General features: G+C 40.5%; 3 protein-coding genes across 4 annotated transcripts; all 3 read left to right on the top strand.

The window, feature by feature from the left end:
- Positions 1-19: 19 nt before the first annotated feature.
- On the top strand, positions 20-11,514 carry LOC147160205 (peroxisome proliferator-activated receptor alpha-like). Of its 2 annotated transcripts, none has more exons than XM_086058556.1 (8): positions 20-167; positions 1,508-1,730; positions 3,276-3,430; positions 6,764-6,902; positions 8,522-8,730; positions 8,810-9,079; positions 10,483-10,726; positions 10,797-11,514. In XM_086058556.1, exons 2-8 carry the CDS (start codon positions 1,535-1,537, stop codon positions 11,039-11,041), a joined length of 1,458 nt encoding a protein of 485 aa, XP_085914682.1. In that variant the 5' UTR covers positions 20-167; positions 1,508-1,534; the 3' UTR covers positions 11,042-11,514. The 2 variants fall into 2 exon arrangements, with proteins under 2 accessions (XP_085914682.1, XP_085914683.1); XM_086058557.1 differs by having other exon boundaries at positions 1,508-1,718.
- A 486-nt stretch (positions 11,515-12,000) lies between these two features.
- On the top strand, positions 12,001-14,422 carry cdpf1 (cysteine rich DPF motif domain containing 1). The gene is made up of 3 exons (XM_086060203.1): positions 12,001-12,163; positions 12,346-12,457; positions 12,790-14,422. The coding sequence occupies exons 1-3, from the start codon at positions 12,051-12,053 to the stop codon at positions 12,898-12,900; spliced, it is 336 nt and encodes a 111-aa protein (XP_085916329.1). The 5' UTR covers positions 12,001-12,050; the 3' UTR covers positions 12,901-14,422.
- Positions 14,423-14,563: 141 nt separating this feature from the next.
- cdkn1ba (cyclin dependent kinase inhibitor 1Ba) lies at positions 14,564-17,159 on the top strand. The gene is made up of 3 exons (XM_086060202.1): positions 14,564-15,575; positions 15,799-15,913; positions 16,106-17,159. Exons 1-2 carry the CDS (start codon positions 15,197-15,199, stop codon positions 15,897-15,899), a joined length of 480 nt encoding a protein of 159 aa, XP_085916328.1. The 5' UTR covers positions 14,564-15,196; the 3' UTR covers positions 15,900-15,913; positions 16,106-17,159.
- The last annotated feature ends 1,891 nt before the right edge of the window (positions 17,160-19,050 follow it).

The raw sequence follows: 19,050 nt of genomic DNA on the forward strand, positions 1-19,050 counted from the left end.
GTCGCGCTCTGTTGACGCCATTTCCTCCGGAGGGACGAAGGGCGTGTTGACTGAACCCAGGCAGGAGTAGGACGCTGGTCGAGCGGCTACGCTGATCTGAACGTCTTCGTCAAACAAACGCCCCTGGGATTTGTCATCTGGAAATGCTCGGGAGCGAACTCGCTGCGGTAATAACAAAACATTCAACGTTTACTGCTGTTATGTAAGTGTGATTATGAGCTGCTAAGAGGATTTCCGCCATGTCTTCTGATGGGATTGGAAACTTTTTCAACAGTTTGTCGTCATAGAGGCGAAATATTTCTAGCGCTTTGATGACCTTGTCAGACATGAGGGAGATATGCACTTCCAACGTTCAATGTATTTTTAGTTGTGGCACTTAACAGATGCCCTTACAGCAGGGATCAAAAGCCGTCTCACTGTTGCTGCAGGTGCAAACAAATAATAAAAATAAGGGCAGCTATATCCAGCTGGGCCTGGATCACATATGGTGTTTATATTTTTGTTCATCCTTATTTGATTTTGGTCCATTTAATTCTTTGTTGACATGCATTCTGCAAAGCTCTTATTTCCTCTCCTCCTTTGACCTAAAGATAGAACCCCTCCCTCCGCCTGCCTGGGAAGTAAAACACAATGAAAATGAATGCCTGGCCAGGTTACACTCAGGCCATTACATTAGGCGGACCTAATGAGAAAAATTGTGTCAAAAAGATTTAAAAAAAAAAAACTTCCTCGTTATGAATGTATTTGACTTGATTTCCTTAAGTTTGTGGCAGCACGGTGTGTGAGTGGTTTGTGAGTCTGCCTCAGTTTTATGAGGTTTGAGGAATCTCGGCTCTGCCTTCACGAAATTGTGCACAGGTGGGAGTGTGAATGGTTGGTTGTCAAAAAATGTGCTCTGTCCAGGTTGTACCAAAGTCAGCTGGGATTGACTTAATTTCCCCCTAATGAGGCTCAAGTGCTTCACAAATCTTTACACAGTGCCAGCTCCGGAAGTTGTCGGCGTGGTCCCACTTTCATGTCACCCACTTGCACTCACCTGGCTTTGGAGTCTTCATAGTGTTCTGCTCGTTACACAGCTGAGGCTCACTGTCAGGACTTGTCCTGACAGACATGCTGTAACACACTCCTCCACATAAACAAGAGTGAGTGGATCAATTGAGAGTTCCACGTTTGTGGATTATTTTGAAGTAGTGGAATAATGCCACTGGACTCTAGACAATTAAATATTACAGTTTGGGTTTTTTTCTGAGTCGGTGATGTGCTTCTATCGTTTGGGCACAACTTTCCATGTTTTGATTCTCATCCCCATTGTTGTAATCTGGAATCAGCGCTACATTAACGTCAGGACATCTGCCGCAGTCAATTACTGGAAGTTGGGGGGGGGGGGGGGCGTTTGTGGAATGGCTCAAACAGATGTCCCGGCCGACATGCTCACTACACTGTTTTGTTATGGTCGTCTTCTTTGACACAAAACTCATTGGGTTTCACGACTGTCTTCTTTCCGTAGTCTGGTGAGTGAGGTGGTCATCCAGCCATGGCAGGGGATCTCTACTGCCCGCCGTCCCCACTGGGGGACTCCCTCTTGGACAGCCCCCTGTGTGCGGACCTAATGGAGGATCTTCGTGACATCTCCCAGTCCATCGCAGAGGACACTCTGGGGTTTGATTTCCCAGAGTACCAGAGTCCCGGTTCGGGGTCTGAGAGCTCGATCGCACTGGGTGAGTTGTCAGGTAAAAAGAAGATGTATGCATAAGTGCAGTACATGAAGTAATATTGTACATAAACACAGGAAGACACATACATGATGTACATGAAGAAAATGACAACACGCAGTATTATATTTATTGAGAAAAATTGAGTTACAGTATATGATCAACTGTCCTGTAATAGTTGTTGCATTAAATTATCATTTTATTTTCCTAAAATATGCATATAGTATCTGTTTTTTGTATCTATTTATTTCATTAAATAATTTATTTATTTTAAATAAAAGAAAAAATGTCAAATAAAAACTGTACGTATACAATTATTTTATTTTATTTTATTGAATGATTGATGAATTTATTGTAAATAAATTAGAAAAAATATTAGTTAAATAATTTGCTAATTCATCAGATGTATTACAACTACGATTTTAAAAGCAATTGATTGTTATGTCTAACACTCGCAGCTTTACATAATTTAAAAATGTCCATTTCTTTTATTCAATATTTTTTCATTTACTTTGATTAAATTAATCATTGAGCTGTCAAACGATTATTTTTTTAAATCAGATTAATCACATCTTAGAATTTTGATTAAGCACAATTAATGACTTAATTTAAAATACTTTTTTATCAACATTTTTTGCTCACCAAATTTAAAGAGCACCTTGTATGTGTAATTTTTTTTCGACATTTAATGTTTGGAGGACGTCTTCCACATTTTTTGATCAGCTGCATGCCCTCATCTACCTCTTTTTCTAATCAGTTAATTACTTGCATAATTTAAAATGGGGAAAAAATGACCCCAATATTTTGACATGAACAAATATTCTTTGGGTCATAAACAAACATTTATTAAATGCTTTACTTTATGTAGTTATGTTTATTGCTCAAACACAACCTGTGCTACCTTTAACGTAACCATCCGCTGTCAGCTAAAGGATCATCTTCACTCAAAATTAATAGTGCGATTAATCTGAGTTAATATATGATTAATGCGATAATTTTTTTGTGATTAATTAACGCTTTAACTTTGACAGCACTATAAATAATATGACTTTCAGAGTGACTGTTTTATAATTGTCAATTGTTTCTGTTTACTTAAAAAATTAAATTTATTTGTATTAACTGTTAAATTAATTATACTTCATTTTATTCATTATACATGTCCAACAAAATGTGTTACTTTGTTTAATTAAATGTATTCTAAATAAATTCAGTAAAGCTATTTTTTTTTAGACAAGTTACATTTAAAATATTTTTATTCTGAGTATCTTTTTATTGTTATTATTATTATTATTAAGAATAATCCATTTGACATATTATACGAGCACACTTCAGCTGTTTTTTTTAAATGTCTTCTACAAATGATCGTCTGCCCTTTTTAAAAGTCAAACGTGGCCATTAAAAACAAATCTTTGCCCACCCCTGAATTGTTGCATAATCAGGAACCTGAAAAAGGCCACTGTGGCGAAAGTTTAGCCGTTCCTTCTTCTGAATTGTGTAGAAGGTAAATAATCATCAATGTAAATAGATGCACACTCAATTGCTTGCTCCTGTGTTGTCCGGCAGACACCTTAACCCCGGCTTCCAGTCCGTCATCGGGAGGCTGTGGGGATGCGCAGGAGCCCGGCGAGGCCTTGGGTCCCCTCAGCTTACAGTGCAGGGTGTGTTCGGACAAAGCGTCGGGGTTCCACTACGGCGTGCACGCCTGCGAGGGCTGCAAGGTGAGACGAAAAACGTTTGCTCGAAAGGACAATTAAAGTCACGGCAAGGAATATGGCTCACCTATCCTGACACGTTCACATAACATAATGCTGGGTATACAGAGGCGCTTGACCTAGAGGCCAATGGAAAGTTCCGGAGCCAGCATGTGAGGTTGAGGACACGCCGGCCTCGGTCGACTCGTCACCTCTCCCCTGCTTGGCTAGCAGCCAGCGTTACTGACGCTGGAACACTTGCACTCGTGTGGAGCAATGTCACCCCTCATGGGAAATTGGCAGGATGTCATCGGGACCAATCGGGCCGCCTGCACCTGATATATTTGCCGTTTGTTGGCGGGGTGCTCATAAAAGTGTGACGTCTGCATGAGGTGTGAGTGAGTCGTCAACGTCATGCGCCCCCCCACTTGAGTTGCAAAAGCTGCTGCTTTTAATCCAAGCACACTTGCAACCTTTTCATTGTTTAGCATTCGAGCTAGTCCGCGCACGTCAGGTATTTGACAGCTGTCAGTTCATTGCCTCATCATGGAAAATGTGGTCAGAAATGTGCCTGGCGCTTGGTTGCTATTATTCAATGTGGCCATTCAGGCTTCATTATGTTTTATGTTGTACACAGTACACTGATTTTTTTTAGGACAATTAAATATTCACTCCAAGTGGTAGTTGTGAGAGCCTGAGCAATTGAATGTATTTAATTTAATTGGCCGATATTAGTCCATTGAAAGTAGGCATGATTGATGTGATTGATTTTTTTGGGGTCATATTTTAATTTTCTTTTTTAGCGAAAGAACAACAGTCAAACATCCTCCTGCCCCCACCAAAAAACAAATATATAAAAAAAAAAATCTCTGTTGTAAAGTTAAAACTGTCAAACGTTCTCTGTAATTCATATCTTTATATTTGTAAGCATTAAGGGACTAAAAATAAGTTATTTTATTCATAACTGTTTCATTTATCAGACGATTAATTGGTTTTGATTCTGCCAAATTTCTGAATCCGTCCAGAATTGACTCGTAACAGGAAGTGATGCCTGAGGCTCAGAGCTAAAACACTCAAATTCACAAGCTGATCGTAACTCAACCAAAGCAGTTCCATTCTTTCAGTTCCGTTCTTCTGAGTGTAGGTGACTCCATTCACTGTCCACCAGAGTGGTTTTTTTCCCCCAAAATGGTCTCACACCAAACTTTTTTTCTCTTTCTATGCGGCCCATTTAGGCAGCAAGCCAGTTCGACTCAAATTACATGTGTCGGGATCAGTTGGCCTGAGGCTCTGAGCTCAATCCTTTGAATGCACGAGCCATCTGTAACAAACTAAACTGCTTCTTTCTACTGATTGCACGGTAATCTGAGCAAGCCTAGTGACAGTCACTCCAGCATTTACGAAACATAGATGAATGCTAAAGTCACTGGCCAGTCACTCCATTAACTTCCCACCATTATGCTTTGGTGTTTTTTTTGTTTTGTTTCTTTCAATACGATCCCCCCGTTGTGTTAAGGCAGAAAATCACTTGGCCCCCAATTAAATGTGCCCCAAGGCTCAGAGCTTAACCCCTTCACATTATAATGCACAGGCCAACTGTAACAAACCTAAAGAAGCGCCATTCCAGACGTACACGCTTGCTAACGTTAACAGTTCTTGATAGCCTCTCTCCATTTTCTTGAACTCACCGATCATGTACAATACTTGAGCAAAGAAGGTTTGAGTCATTCAAGTATGTTGAGCAATGCGTTTTATTTGCGTGTTTATCTTCTCACGTCGTAAATCACAGTGTGGCCTCTTCGTTACGTTTGCGCGCATGCAAAGACACGCTGCTAGTTGCTTGCTTGTTTTTTCCGGGGGGTTTTCCCCCGTTAGGAGCAAATGAATCAATTCATGGCAAGCTCACGACATGACTACACGCATCCCCCTTAAATGTTGTGCTCACGCTGGCGTGTGATATAACAGCCCATAACCTTCCGTTTGCGGCTGATGTTGACCATCATATGTGATCATGTGACCGTTTTGGCAGAAAGGAATATGCGTGGATCTTATTCTTTGGCGCATGTACGATATCTGCTCCCACTTTCTTTCTTTGAGGGCTTTAGAAAGGTGTCATTCGACTCGGGGCCTCTTTAAGAATGCATATGGTCCAATTCCACTGGCTCCTTTTGCCTCTGTAGGGCGGTGATGTAACACTGACACTAACGCCTGACTGCTTTTGTTATTATGTTCAAGCCAGACAGTTGAAGGGAATGGAAAGAAAAACAAGGCAGAGAGGACGGTTAATTGTTTGTTTTTAAGGCAAAGTTCATGGAGTTATATTTTAGTGTGTACAATACATGTGCTTTACAATTATATTAATAATGTACTCATAATAGTTGCATTACCTTTGTAGGAATTTCCACCATATTATTGTAAAAACAAACTTCATTAGCATGCTAATATTGAGATGTACTGCATTTTGTTTTAAACTTAAAGTGAAGTTCATGTCTAAAATTTTCTTCACAATATGTTTTCTCTCACAAGTCTAAACGCAGTATTCTGCTAAATATATTGCATTTGTGGAATATGAATTAAGCAGCAAAATCCGCTTGTTTTTTTCTCCATCTTTGGGGCGGCCATTTTGCTGCTTGCTGTGGACTGAAAATGACTACAGCCCGACCGATATGCATTATTTAGGCCGATACCGAATTTTGGCAGAAAAAAATAGATTCATCGGCTGATTTTTTTTAACAAACATAATATATAATGCATAAAATGACCCCACCCCCCACCCCCGATTCCGTATGAATGGGTGTCACATACGCATTAACTTTCGCTAGATTTTACTCAAATAATAGCAATTGAAAAAACAATAAGAACAAATACTGACTGTTACTCTGTATTATGGCCTCTTGGGGGCAGTGTGGTGCCTCCATGGTGTAAACACTCAAAAGTGATTACAGAAGAATTATATTTAAAAAACAAACAAACTAGTTTTTCCCATATTGAGAAGGATGTGTGCCTTTTGTAGTGTTATCTTACCTGTGGGTATGTGTTCCCACAGCATTTGTGTGTGAATATTCGTTATTTGAAGGGGAAAACACTCCCGACGTCGATGCTAACTTCCGGTTAGCATTTGATTGGGATCCTCCCTTCGCGTTTAGCATTAGCGCTTGGCTAGCGATGTTTTAAAAACGAAGCATGTTTTGTATTAAATATACAGTGGATGTTGTAAAAATGACATCACAGTTTTTAATAGTATTACGGTACACAATATGTTTGTTTGTTTTTTGAAGTGTAATTGAAGTAATAACATAATCCTTTATTGATCCCTAGAAGGGCAGTGTTGACAGTGTGCTACTTTTCTTCCTCCACCAGGGTTTCTTCAGGAGAACGGTCCGGCTCAAGCTGGAGTATGACAAGTGCGAACACCACTGCAAAATCCAGAAGAAGAACAGAAACAAGTGTCAGTACTGCCGCTTCCACAAGTGCCTTTCGGTGGGCATGTCCCATAACGGTAAGGCCACAAGTTGTGCTTTCAAATTTTTCGAAGGAATTCCAATTCAGTCCAGTTAAAAAAAAAGGAAAAAAAAGTGATTGATGTCCAGGGTTATTATAGTTTTGGAATTTTCATTATAGTTGTTTTGAGTTTTATTTTTTTAATTTAGTAAGTTTTAATTAGTTTTCAGGGTGGTTCTGTTAGTTTTTTATTAGTTGTACTTATTTATAAGTGTTTAGTTTCAGTTTAGTTCGTTTTAGCATTAGTAAAAAAAAAAGAAAAAAAAAGTGTATTACTGACACAATATGGATATCGGCCCAAGCAATATGCATATTGCAAAACATGTAGTAAGTTTCATATGGAATTTTATGCTTTTATCTGAATTTGACCGCTATACCGTCATCCGCTAACTAAAATGTGCACTGCCATCCAATGGTTGAACATTATCGAGAGGTAATTACAATTAATTAGCTAATAATATATTGAGTTTTCTTATTTTGTTGCATGAAAATTTGTTATTCTTTCATTAGATAATAAAATTGTCATTTCTTTTGGTACGTGTTAAATATTGCAATAATATCGATATCGCTATATATATCATGATTTTCCAATATCGTGCAGCCCTATTACTTGTTCGCAATAAAAAAAAAAACACCATGGGAGTGACGTCATCTGAAGGTGCTTTTCTATTAACTGCTGCTAGATGACGTCACTTCTGTGTGACGCATTTTCAAACGTCTTTATTCCGGGGCTCCGGGTGGCGGAGTGGTTACCGTCACTTGCCTTCGGTGCAGGTTGCCGTGAGTTTGCTTCCCGTCTGGGAGACCATATATATATATGTGTGTGAGTGCTCAAAAAATATATAATCTTTATTCCGGTTCAAAGTAAATCTAACGTACATCCCCAAAGGCTCATACATTAAATTAATTACCACTGACTAAAATGAAGGATATTTTTGCTATCATTATAGTTAGTTTTAGTTAGTTCTGTAAACATAAAATGTAGTTTCAGTTAGTTTTCGTTTTTAAAACGCATTTTCGTTTTTATTTTATTTCATTAACGAGATTGTTTTTTGAATTTTAGTTTGAGTTTTTTGTTAGTTTTAGTTAACTAAAATAACCTTGTTGCTGTCCTAGTTTTTTCTGCTCTTTAAGTCCCTAAGATCTCATTCGGTCAACAAAAAGTAAGTCGTAGTAGTACATAGTATTAAGTGAAGAGTTTAGAGATCTTTTTCCAGATGTAGTGAGTGAACATGAAAAAGTTGTCTGAAAAATAAATCTGGTACTAAAGTAAAGTAAAGTGAAGATACCTGATAAATCTGAGTTTTTGGTGACTTCCCACCACTGAAGTCGAATGAATGCAGCTCCAAGCACAAACAGCAGGAGGTGACCCAGGTCAACAGGTTTTACATTGCTGGCGTTTTTTTTTTTTATAGCGCATGTCCCGCTGGAGCTTTCCACTAACAAAACACAGAGCCCCCACAGCACATCTGGCCTGTCGTCAACAGCGGGGTCGTCGGGTTCGTCCCGACTGCCTCGCGCCGGCCGCAGGGCACCGCCGTATCATTTGCGGGCTAATTTGCGTACAAGAGGCTGCGCGGGATTGGCAATTGTTGAAGGAATGTCTCGGCTCAACAGCTATCCGCTTCGGACGCATGCCCCGGGCGGAGAAGATAAAGCTGAAGGCGCAGAGCAAGATGGTGGCTAAAAAAAAGGAGGAGGCGGCGAGCCACACGCTGTCCCACCACAACATTCTCATCGGGCGCATCCACCAAGCCTACATGAAGAACTTCAACATGAACAAAGCAAAAGCGCGCCTCATACTCACCGGAAAGACCAGCAAGCCGGTAAAGCCATCAACACGTTTTCACACTCTTTCTTTTCATCTTGAGCTCACCTGATCTCTTTTGGTGTTCTTCTCCGAAGCCTTTCATTATTCACGACATGGAGACATTCCAGCTGGCCGAGAAGACCCTGGCGGCACACGTGGTGTCCAAGGAGGACGACGACGAGCCCGAGAGCGGCGTCCCGGCGGGGGTGCTGGTTGCCGCCGTAGGATGCGGCGGACTCCAGCAAAGGAAGGCCGAAGCGCGCCTCTTCCACTGCTGCCAGAGCACCTCCGTGGAGACGGTCACTGAGCTCACCGAGTTTGCCAAAGCTATTCCCAGCTTCCAGAACCTGGATTTGAATGATCAGGTACCTTTAGCCGGGTTGTCACAATTTGGGGGCTTTCATGATACTTACTTTTCAGTTTGTTTTTATTGGCAGGATTGCTTGTTTTTATCCGTTTTAGAATTAGTTTTAGTTTTAGTTTTGTTTTTGTGAAGAAAATATTCATGGACAGGATTTTTTTTTTTTTTAAAGGTCTTTATGTATTATGTAATAAAATACATTAAAATTCCCAGACTTAGACTTTAGTTATCTTTTTCAAACACTTTTCATTTTGTTTATGAAAATGTTTTATTTTTTTGTGATTTCATGTGTTTTCAACACCTATAAATAACCTTGACTTCTATTTATTTTTATTGTTAATTTTCCATTTTTATTTAAAATATATTTTCTTTTTCTTTTTTCTCATAATATTTTTGCTTTAGTTTATTTTGTCATTGTTGTGATTTTTGTATGTTTACTTTTTTTTGCACAGCTGTAAGACCATGCCGATGTAATATATCAAAATTTTTATTTTTTATTTTTTTAAGCCATACATGCTGCATTTATTTCACTCACTTTTAGAAGATCCTCCTCAAGTGAGTTATTTAGGTTTGCATCTGCTTCTCTGTTGTGAGACCATGCAGAATTGGCTGTGAGATCATTGATATCTAAAATAAATTACAAGCAGTGGTGGTGCCGTGTGATTTCTCAAAGCAGTTTCCCATTACAATGATCTACAGTTTGTTGCATTTTTTTCCCCACTCACTTTCAGATGACTCGAGTGGTGTATTAGGGCTGGCACTTGCTGTATGGCCATGCGGATCTGCAAATGCAAGCAGTGACAACATGGCATGGTCTTAAAGCAGATATTCATTATAACTTTTTTTGGTATGTATGTTTCTGCTCACATTGAGATGACTGTCCTCAAGTGATGTACTGCAGTTGCTGCACGGCTGTGAGAGCTGCGCAAATGCAAGCAGCGAGGCCTTGAAAGTTCCTCCAAATGACTTATTTCTTTATGCTGCATTTATTTTGCTTGCTTTCAGGTGACACTCCTCAAGTCATGTTTGCACTTGCTGCACGACTGGCTGTGCAAATGCAAGCAGTGATGCCATGTCATTTGCTGAATGTAGTAGTTTTTATATTTTTAATTTTTTTTATTTACCCCTTTCTCAAATAAGATTTGCGCTTTCAACATGGCTGTGAGACCATGCAAATGTGCAAACACAAGCAGTGACATCATATCATTTCCTGAAAGCACCTACCAACTTCAACTTTTTTTCTTAATACGCTGCAATGTTTTCACTCACTTTCAGGTTCTCAAGTGATGTATTATGGTTTACACCTGTTGCACGGCTGTGAGATACACAGGTGTGCAAATGGAATTGCCTCAAAGCAGTTACTCTTAACAACATTTCTTGCTGTTTGTTTCTTCTTCTTTTTTTTAGGTGACCCTCCTCAAGTACGGCGTTTACGAGGCCCTCTTCACGCTCCTGGCCTCGTGCATGAATAAAGATGGCCTCCTGGTGGCGCGCGGAGGCGGTTTCATCACTCGCGAGTTCCTCAAGAGCCTGCGGCGGCCCTTCAGCGACATGATGGAGCCCAAGTTCCAGTTCGCCACGCGCTTCAACTCCCTGGAGCTGGACGACAGCGACCTGGCTCTTTTCGTGGCAGCCATCATCTGCTGTGGAGGTGAGTTGGAGCCAGCCCATGGAGAGGGACACCATCGTTTAGGCCCTCACTTTTTTCCTTGTTTGTGTAGACCGTCCGGGTCTGGTGGATGCGACTCTGGTGGAGCAGCTCCAGGAAAACATTGTGCAGGCTCTGCGGCTCCACCTGCAGGCCAACCACCCCGATGACGCCTTCCTCTTCCCGAGACTGTTGCAGAAATTGGCCGACCTCCGGGAACTGGTCACGGAGCACGCTCAGTTGGTGCAGGAAATCGAGACGACGGAGGACACGTCGCTTCACCCCCTCCTCCAGGAGATCTACAGGGACATGTATTAAGAGATGGCTCATTTACCTGCTGCCTCCCTTATCAATGTACTGTATGTTATTATTTTGGGGAGAAGGGCAGCTGTGAAGAGGAGGCCAGAGATGACAAAAAAAGTGTAAAATAGTGCCTAAATAGTCTAATGTGTGATTGTGCCTTTCACACAAAAGAGACCACTGTGAAATAAGCAATGAAACCTCCGCATCAGTTGGACGAGTGGTTTCTTTGATTTATTTTTATTTTTTTACCACATTTAAGATTGAATTAACCACTGAGTTCCACTGTAAGCAAAAATACTTTATATGCCAGTGTGAAATAACTTGTTTTAACATTAATGACGACAGCTGTAAAATTGTGCGGATGTTCCCAAACACTTTTTTTAAACGGCGTAAAACAATATTTTGAAACCTTGTCCAGTTATGTTTAAATGTGTGTTGTGCCCGCCACACAAAACTGAGCAATGTGTAATAAATGATGAAACCCTGAATTTATTTTGTGTTTGAATGAGATTTAAGTTTTGATTAACCATTCATTCTAAATAGAAATGAATTGATTCTTCTTGATATAATTTTAAATGACTGTAAAGTTGCTTTACGTATACAAAATACTGTAGGCTACAATACAGTACATGCAATTACCAGTGTAAAATAATTTGCTGTCACATTTTGTGAAAGGTATGCAGAATGTGATGTGGGTACTTTTTAATTATTGCCCATGTGTGTAATAGAACAAAACGTGGTTGGTCTTTTCGCATTAAAGTTAATTACAGAGTTCCAATAAAATGTTTAGCATGTAAATATCCTGCTTAGCTGGTGAAATTTATAACATAACATTTTAAGACGTTCCATCAAACTGTTAATGAAAAAAACGTACTCCAATCATGTAAAGTTGCAACCATTGTAGGCCAATTTTAATCGTTGCCATTTATCTCCGGTGCTCTAGGTGGCGTTAAAGATTTATCCAACAACATGACTGCAACTATAGCAACAAATAAAATGTCCTCCTGTCCTAGTTAGCTAAACAATGGAGGATAGTACACGCGAACACCGTCAAAAGACATTCACATGCCAGTCGTGTAGTTTAAGCTGTCCCTATACTTCTTACGGACAGAAACCACCAAACACCAGAGCTATTGTGTAAGTGGAAAATGAAGCAGAACGAGAGGCGGTGTTCGGTGAGGGGCTATGCTAACGTGTTAAGCCATTACGTGCGGAACTTAACTTTCCACTTTACCCCCTCACCTCAGTCACATTTCCACTATTTGTTCAACTTTGTGGACAGGAGGTTTGTCTAAATCAATTCGTGTGTTGTTGTCTAGGTTGCTGGAGGACTGCTATGTGACAAAAGACCCCTTCAGTCCAGATAAGGAAAAGTTCCTCGTTTTGGGTTCCAAGTGCAGCTTGTGTGGCGTTACTGTATGTGTTGGTTCGGTAAGAATTTGATTACAGTGCATCCCATTTAAATGTTCCATAAATGATTTGAAGCCAATACGTAGTGCTGTGTTGTTAAATCTAATTTTGGTGACAACCCTTTCTGGCCTAGATACATGTTCCAACTTCCTTCTTTATTTGTGTGTGATGTTATTAGTTTGCTCTTATGACTTGGTCATCATGTGCTACAATGCACACCATGTGCTGAGTGAGCATTGTGAAATCAATTCAATCTCCTCATTAATACGCCCTGTGCCCTCCCCATCCAGTCAATGTGACTCCCATCTACTACTGTAAACACACACTCAAGCTGTGATTCTCTCAACTGGCAGGACTGCAGTCTGTTCTACACCAAGAGGTTCTGCCTGCGCTGCGTCAACAAAAACCTGCAGCAATTTCCACGCCAGATCCAGACAGAGCTAGCCAAGAAGCTGCCACAATAGGTTGACAGTCACATTTTTAACATAAACATAGCATGGGACACTTCAGCACGTCGCAGTCTACATGACATGTACGACAGCGGTGTATTTTTATTAATATGCTTGAGCGACATTTCTAATAATTGACAATTCTTACATCACTAAATATTGCTTTCATTTGACCACATACTGAAGTTGGTGTTGAACTAGGGCTGAACATTTTTTTAAAATGATCAATTTGTAATTTTTTTCCCTCAATATTGTGATTGCAATTTAATATCTGATTTTTTTTAAGGTCCTCTCCCCATGTAAGTTTTTTTTTAACAAACAAGCAAAAAAAATTGTAACAATAAAAAAAAAACAATCACGTTTATTATGCATAAATCTTTTGGGCTTTGAGATTAGACTTATGCTAAAATGAAAGCAAATGAATCCTGAATTGATTTGAAAGACAGTTTATCTACTTCAATAATAGTTAGTTAATATTTAATTGTTCAGCCCTAGTATAAATGCTTATTAAAGCCTGATCCATTATTTCCATATTAGCAGAATGTGTGTGGCATGTTAATAACAAATGTTTACACGGCTCATGCAGCCATTACCGCACCTCTTTATTATGTGGGCTTGTCACACATGTTGCACATTGCTGGCTCCGATGGAGTCCAAAAATTGTTAGTTTGTGTTCATTTGTCTGAAAGATACTAAAAAAACCAACGTTTTTTTGAACTCACATTGTAGCTTTTATCACCTTTGTTGTGACCTTCAAGGCTGTGAAGGAACAATTGAAGTTGGGACGCAACATGAAGCCCTGTGGCCATTCTCTTGACACGATGCGGTAAAGGGACAACTCACATGTTTGTAAAGTGTTTTTTTTTTTTGTGACGCCTCTAATCTACGCTTGAGTGGATTTGCCGCGATTCAATCAAGTTGTTTATGGGCTGCTGCAATTGGATTAAGCAGCGCTGTCTTGTCAGCATGGCCCCAATCAGCATGGCCCCAATCAGCTGATGCTTGCGATAGTACGACGCGGCCTGCAGCAGTCCCTACTCGCTGCCTTAGGTTTTATACACAATCAGCCTTTTAAAAGTCTTCACAGTGCAAAAGATTGCAGTTAGGGAGAATTATCGTTTGCTTTTTCCGATCAATTATTAACCTGTTGTGAACAAATGAGGCACTAGATTGCGTTTAGCTACAAGGAATTACATTTGGGCTATAATGTGTAAAATATTCCAAACTATATTATGGATGGGCGAGTACCAAGACCAGGTCAGCATCAGGCCAATACTGGCCGTATTTCAAGGTAATTTCATTCAAACAACACATTATCAGCAACATCAAGTCAATGTGTACAGATTTATACCTGGTGTGCATGAAGCATAAAAAAATGATTTGATGCATTATCACGATACATGGGGTATGATACGATTCAACGGTGGTCTGTTTTAAAATGTAACAATTCGATTCTGTGCATTAAATCAGAACCAATGTTCTGATTGAAATCGTTTTTTGTTAAACCCCTAAAATAAAACACTGAATCAAATGTCAAGTGTGTGTTTTTATGTGAATAAAAATCACCAAAAATCTGTCCTCCGTATTCAACTCTGCCCTCTGGTGGCTGGAAGCAGTATAGACGTGATAACCGAGCAACTGATTCGATGCCGTGACGTCATTTATTTTTTCCGGCTGTTAGAACTTTCAAACTCGGCATCTTTATGATCCCTCTCTCTCCCTCTCTCATCTCTTTCATCTAATAAGGGGTTAAGGGTTGGGTAAAGTAAGCTATGATGTATTTTTGTTCACGGTTCACTGATTGGAGTCTTCGCTGTCACGTTTTTGTCAGTTTGTCAAACGAGTTGGTCATCAGGGATTTATTTATTTTTCATATAAAACGGTAATGTTGCAGTGGAAGTATGAGGCCGTTCTCGGTGTGTTGACATAATCCAACCTTCCTGCGAGCTTCTCGCTCGGTGGGCGGCCCGAAGCGAGCGCGCAGACCAATGAAAGCACTGCTCGGTTTAAATAGTCCTTCATGTCAACTTGCCTTTTTCGCTTACTGCTCCACTCGAACGCCATGTTGGCTTTACAGACCTGACTTGTGCGTATGCGTTTGCAGCTTTGCCAACTTGACAAGACAGGAGTGCTTTTTTTTAAACCCTCCGTGCCTTTTTTATTTTAATTTTTTCTCATTCTTTTTTTAGTGTTTTTTTTTTTTGGTATTTTTTTGCATGGCGCACTGGAGTACGCGTGCTGCATTCCCGTTGTGACTTGGCAAGGAATACTACAAGGGATTTGAGATTGTCGTCGTTGTTATTGTTGTCATATGTGCAAGGAAATGTCAGACGTGCGCCTTTCCAACGCGAGTCCGCCGCTGGAGAGGGTCGACGCGCGGCAGCAGGACAGCGTCCGACCCCCGGTGTGCAGGAACCTCTTCGGCACACCTGACCGAGACCAGATACGGACCCGTTTGACGGCCACCCTCCAGGAGGACGTGCGGTCCTTCACGGACCGCTACAACTTCGACCCAGTCCGAGATCGACCGCTCCCGTGTGGGGATTTTGAGTGGACGGAGGACCGCGAGGCGCCGGAGTTCTACTCCCGACCGCCGCACAGGAGGCGGGGGCCGCGGGTGGAGGACTCCGGGGAGTCTCCACGCAGCCAAAACAGAGACTCTTCGACGAAAAGACCGTCGGATGCTGCAGGTGACAACACCCATCCGCCCCCTTAAAAAAATCAATTAAAAAAAAATAAGCACACGCCCTCTCGAAGCATCTTTGCGGACTTCGCATTTCCTGCTTTTTGGCAAACTCCTCTCTTCCTTTTTGTCCTTCCTTTTTCGGGGGGGGGGGGGGGGGGGGCGTGCAGCTCGCCACAGCGACACCCTCCAGTCCTTCCTCCTCTTGACGACTGTTTCTCTCCCGCCAGGTCTGTCGAACGAGTGCCCGACGAAGAGGTCGCATTCCGGGGACGGGGACGACGACGAGCCCCCTCGGGGCGCTGGAGGTCCGGCGGGGGAGGTTCAATGAGAGGCTGGGACCAGGTCAGCGCTTGTCTTTGAACGCACCACAAGCTTTTTATGTTCATTATTACTACAGTACTACTACTACTACTACTACTACTACTACTACTACTACTACTATTACTGTTTCTGCTGCTATTATGTAAGTGGATCATGCATTTCTCAAAGCCTGTTTCGGTGCTTTCAAGACGTGCTTCCATGCTTATTTTGCAGACACCATCATGGAGAAGAACCCTCATCAGATTCCCATAGGAAGGCAATAGAGGCTGCACAAGCACTGAAATATGTACACTATCAAGTTTTGGCACTCTTATTAATATGATTTTTAAATTCAGAAATCGCCTCAGAAGCAGCAGACAATGTAGCAAGAAGTGTGCAAATTTATTATCCCCCTTACCCTCCCTCCATTTTGTGTTCTTACTACCTATGTGTTGTTTAAAAAAAAAAATATGTAGCACATAAAAAGCATTCTGCTTTTCATGCCTGTGTTTTTGAATATAAATGAAATTATGACACGGGGGAGTTGCAGTGCAATTTCCACCCTAAAAAAGATTTTTCTCTTTCAAGTGGTCATTAATGTGTCATTATTATTCAGGTTTTTCCATTTTTATTTTGTTAAATGCAGATTTCAACAAGTCAGGGTTTTATGGAAACTTAAATGTCTTCTGTTTTTTTTAAACTATGGCTTTATTTGTTCCAGTGTTTTAGCTTGTTACACTGGCGAGGTTCCATCTTAACTGGGAATAGCCGCAGAAGATAACGTTTACATGGTCTCCTGATGTCCCCCCCCCCCTTTTTTTTATTTTATTTTATTTTATCAAATTTCATTATCAGTATTTGCCAAAGTCTGTGCCTTTTTTGGCTGAGTAATATTCGACCAAATTTATTTCACAGTATTTGCCGATAATCGTAAGAATTATGACCGGTTTATACTGCAGTGTCCAGATAAAACAATTTGTTTTGTTTTGTTTTGTTATGGGAGGGGGGTTCCACTGGGCTACTTATGCAAATATGTGAAATTCATGTAGAACATGTAATTGCACTATTGATAATTCAAGTTTTTGTTTAGTAGGCAGAAAAAGTTGCACTGCCTCAGTGAGGGTGTAAAATCTGAAGTGTATCTGTGTGCCTTTTTTTGTTTTGAAAAACACTGAAAAATTAAACTAACTTATTTATGTTTGCGTGGGTGTTTGTATGGCTTTTCCAAAGCAACATTTTGTAAATATGTTTTAATCGTTTCTAAAAGATTAAACGGTTGCAAAACTGAGCCTATAATGTTTTGAATGAATTATTTTACCTTCCAAAGTCAAAGTTGTTCCACAGGCAACTATATGAAGTCTAACCACTAATCAAAGCTCCCTGCTACGCACTGGGAGTTGATTTGGATTACAGTGTAACCTCACATGCACTTGGCAACAACTGCACGATAGTAAGTGAGCGCAAATGGTAGAAGGAAAAAAAAATCCAGCACAGAACTCTTGTGGGGGGAGAAAAGCTGCAGTGAAGGCATGTGAGCAGCAGAAGGAGGGAAAGAGAAGTGGCTTGCCCAGCAGCCAATAAGAACGCAGAGCAGAAAAGCAGACCACTTAGGCGGAAGCCAATCAGGAATCGGGGGCGGGAGCTCGGGACGGCACAGGCTGTTCTTTTCATAAAACCTACACACGTACACTGCAATTACTGTAGTTTCATTGGCTGCCTCTTTCCTGTTGATATCAGTGTGTAGGAGGAAAAACAAAACAAAAAAACGTTCGTGTACGTGTGTATGAGCTATTCCTGTAATAGGCTGAGGGTGCATTCATGTGAGTTGAGCTCATTGCCTCGCAGCAGACTGATTTGCTTTTATTTATTTATTTCTAAAACCTTTGCACAGCAACATGTTACCATCGCCTGAGTATACATCTGCGGCGCCAAAATGGTAAACACGTGTTTTTAATCATTCAAATGAGAGATTTTTTATTTTTGTCATGTCTGTTTTTGTCATCTCACCCCCACTGTCACTTTTATTATATTCGCCTGTGTAGGTAAGACCCGCCCTGCACCTCCAGCCTCAGCCAATCAGCTTCTTACCTGCCACACAGCTCAGATTTGTCCATTTAGTCTGTATTTGACTAAGATTCATAATTGTGTTGAAGTCGTTAGGATACAAAATTTGTGATCTTAAGTGGCAAGTCCTGACTGAAAATAGCCAGTTTTTTTTTTGTCAGTATGCTTGCTATGCTAAAATTAGTGGCTACTGATTCATGTTTCTATTCTGTTTAAACTCAACTCAACTTAACTTTATTTATAAAGCACTTGAAAACAACCAATGCTGCATACAACGTGCTGTACATGCAATATAAATCAGTCATGCAGTAAAGACAAGTGAAACAAAATAAAATCAAATAACAGTAAGTATACAAGTAAATAAAATGAATAATAATAAATTAATAACAAGAAGTAGGTAAGTGAAAAGTAAATAAATTCATATCAAAATTAATAACACAAATTACAGCACTGAAACGAGTCTCATGTTGAGTCAAAAGCCAACGAATAGAGATGAGATTTAAGACACTATACATCATTATTGATTTATTTTTGCTATCAAACTGTATAAATGGGCGTCTACTAATGCTGTCTGGGATAAACACAATTTGGCTGTTTGTCCTCTCATTGGACGAGAAGAGATTTACTACGTCACTTGTACGATATGACGCAATCGTTCTGCTACTCGTTCAGTCTCGTACACGCCTCCTTAGCGAGTTGGAATAGGTGGCATTTTGAAAACACGTTTATACCGATTTTCAGGTTTGGGATTTATTAGCATAGCATTTGGCTCGTGGTATTGAAACGATTTAGATTGTAGTTTTCACTGCTGCTACTTCCAGCCCTCTCCCCATTGGCAAGCCCATTGGCCCTCCAGGAAACACCCACTTTGAGCGCCGTTTTCAAATCTTAGTGCGGGGTGCAGAGCAAGAGTCTGGTTGGGGGGGGTGAGTTACGCTTGAAGTACTCTCACCAACCACAAATGTCGTATCTAAATGAGTCATCATGGTATTAACTTAGCAATGTTTAGTGTCCTAAAGTTTGAACACATCAGCTGAATGTGGATTTGAGTTCATGTACAGAGCCTCAATATCATTAGAATTACTATATAAAATATTATTATAATCTATGACCCA

This window comes from Leptonotus elevatus, chromosome 17 (genome assembly GCF_054856555.1).
Source record: "Leptonotus elevatus isolate MCC_2025b chromosome 17, RoL_Lele_1.0, whole genome shotgun sequence".
Classification (NCBI taxonomy): Eukaryota; Metazoa; Chordata; class Actinopteri; order Syngnathiformes; family Syngnathidae; genus Leptonotus; species Leptonotus elevatus.

Coding starts and splice junctions, on each gene's coding strand:
- cdpf1 (XM_086060203.1), top strand. CDS start 12,051: ATGGAGGATAGTACACGCGAACACCGTCAAAAGACATTCACATGCCAG. Junction 12,164..12,345: donor CCAAACACCAGAGCTATTGT/GTAAGTGGAAAA, acceptor GTTGTTGTCTAG/GTTGCTGGAGGACTGCTATG. Junction 12,458..12,789: donor TTACTGTATGTGTTGGTTCG/GTAAGAATTTGA, acceptor CTCAACTGGCAG/GACTGCAGTCTGTTCTACAC.
- cdkn1ba (XM_086060202.1), top strand. CDS start 15,197: ATGTGCAAGGAAATGTCAGACGTGCGCCTTTCCAACGCGAGTCCGCCG. Junction 15,576..15,798: donor AAGACCGTCGGATGCTGCAG/GTGACAACACCC, acceptor CTCTCCCGCCAG/GTCTGTCGAACGAGTGCCCG.
- LOC147160205 (XM_086058556.1), top strand. CDS start 1,535: ATGGCAGGGGATCTCTACTGCCCGCCGTCCCCACTGGGGGACTCCCTC. Junction 1,731..3,275: donor CGCACTGGGTGAGTTGTCAG/GTAAAAAGAAGA, acceptor GTTGTCCGGCAG/ACACCTTAACCCCGGCTTCC. Junction 3,431..6,763: donor ACGCCTGCGAGGGCTGCAAG/GTGAGACGAAAA, acceptor TTCCTCCACCAG/GGTTTCTTCAGGAGAACGGT.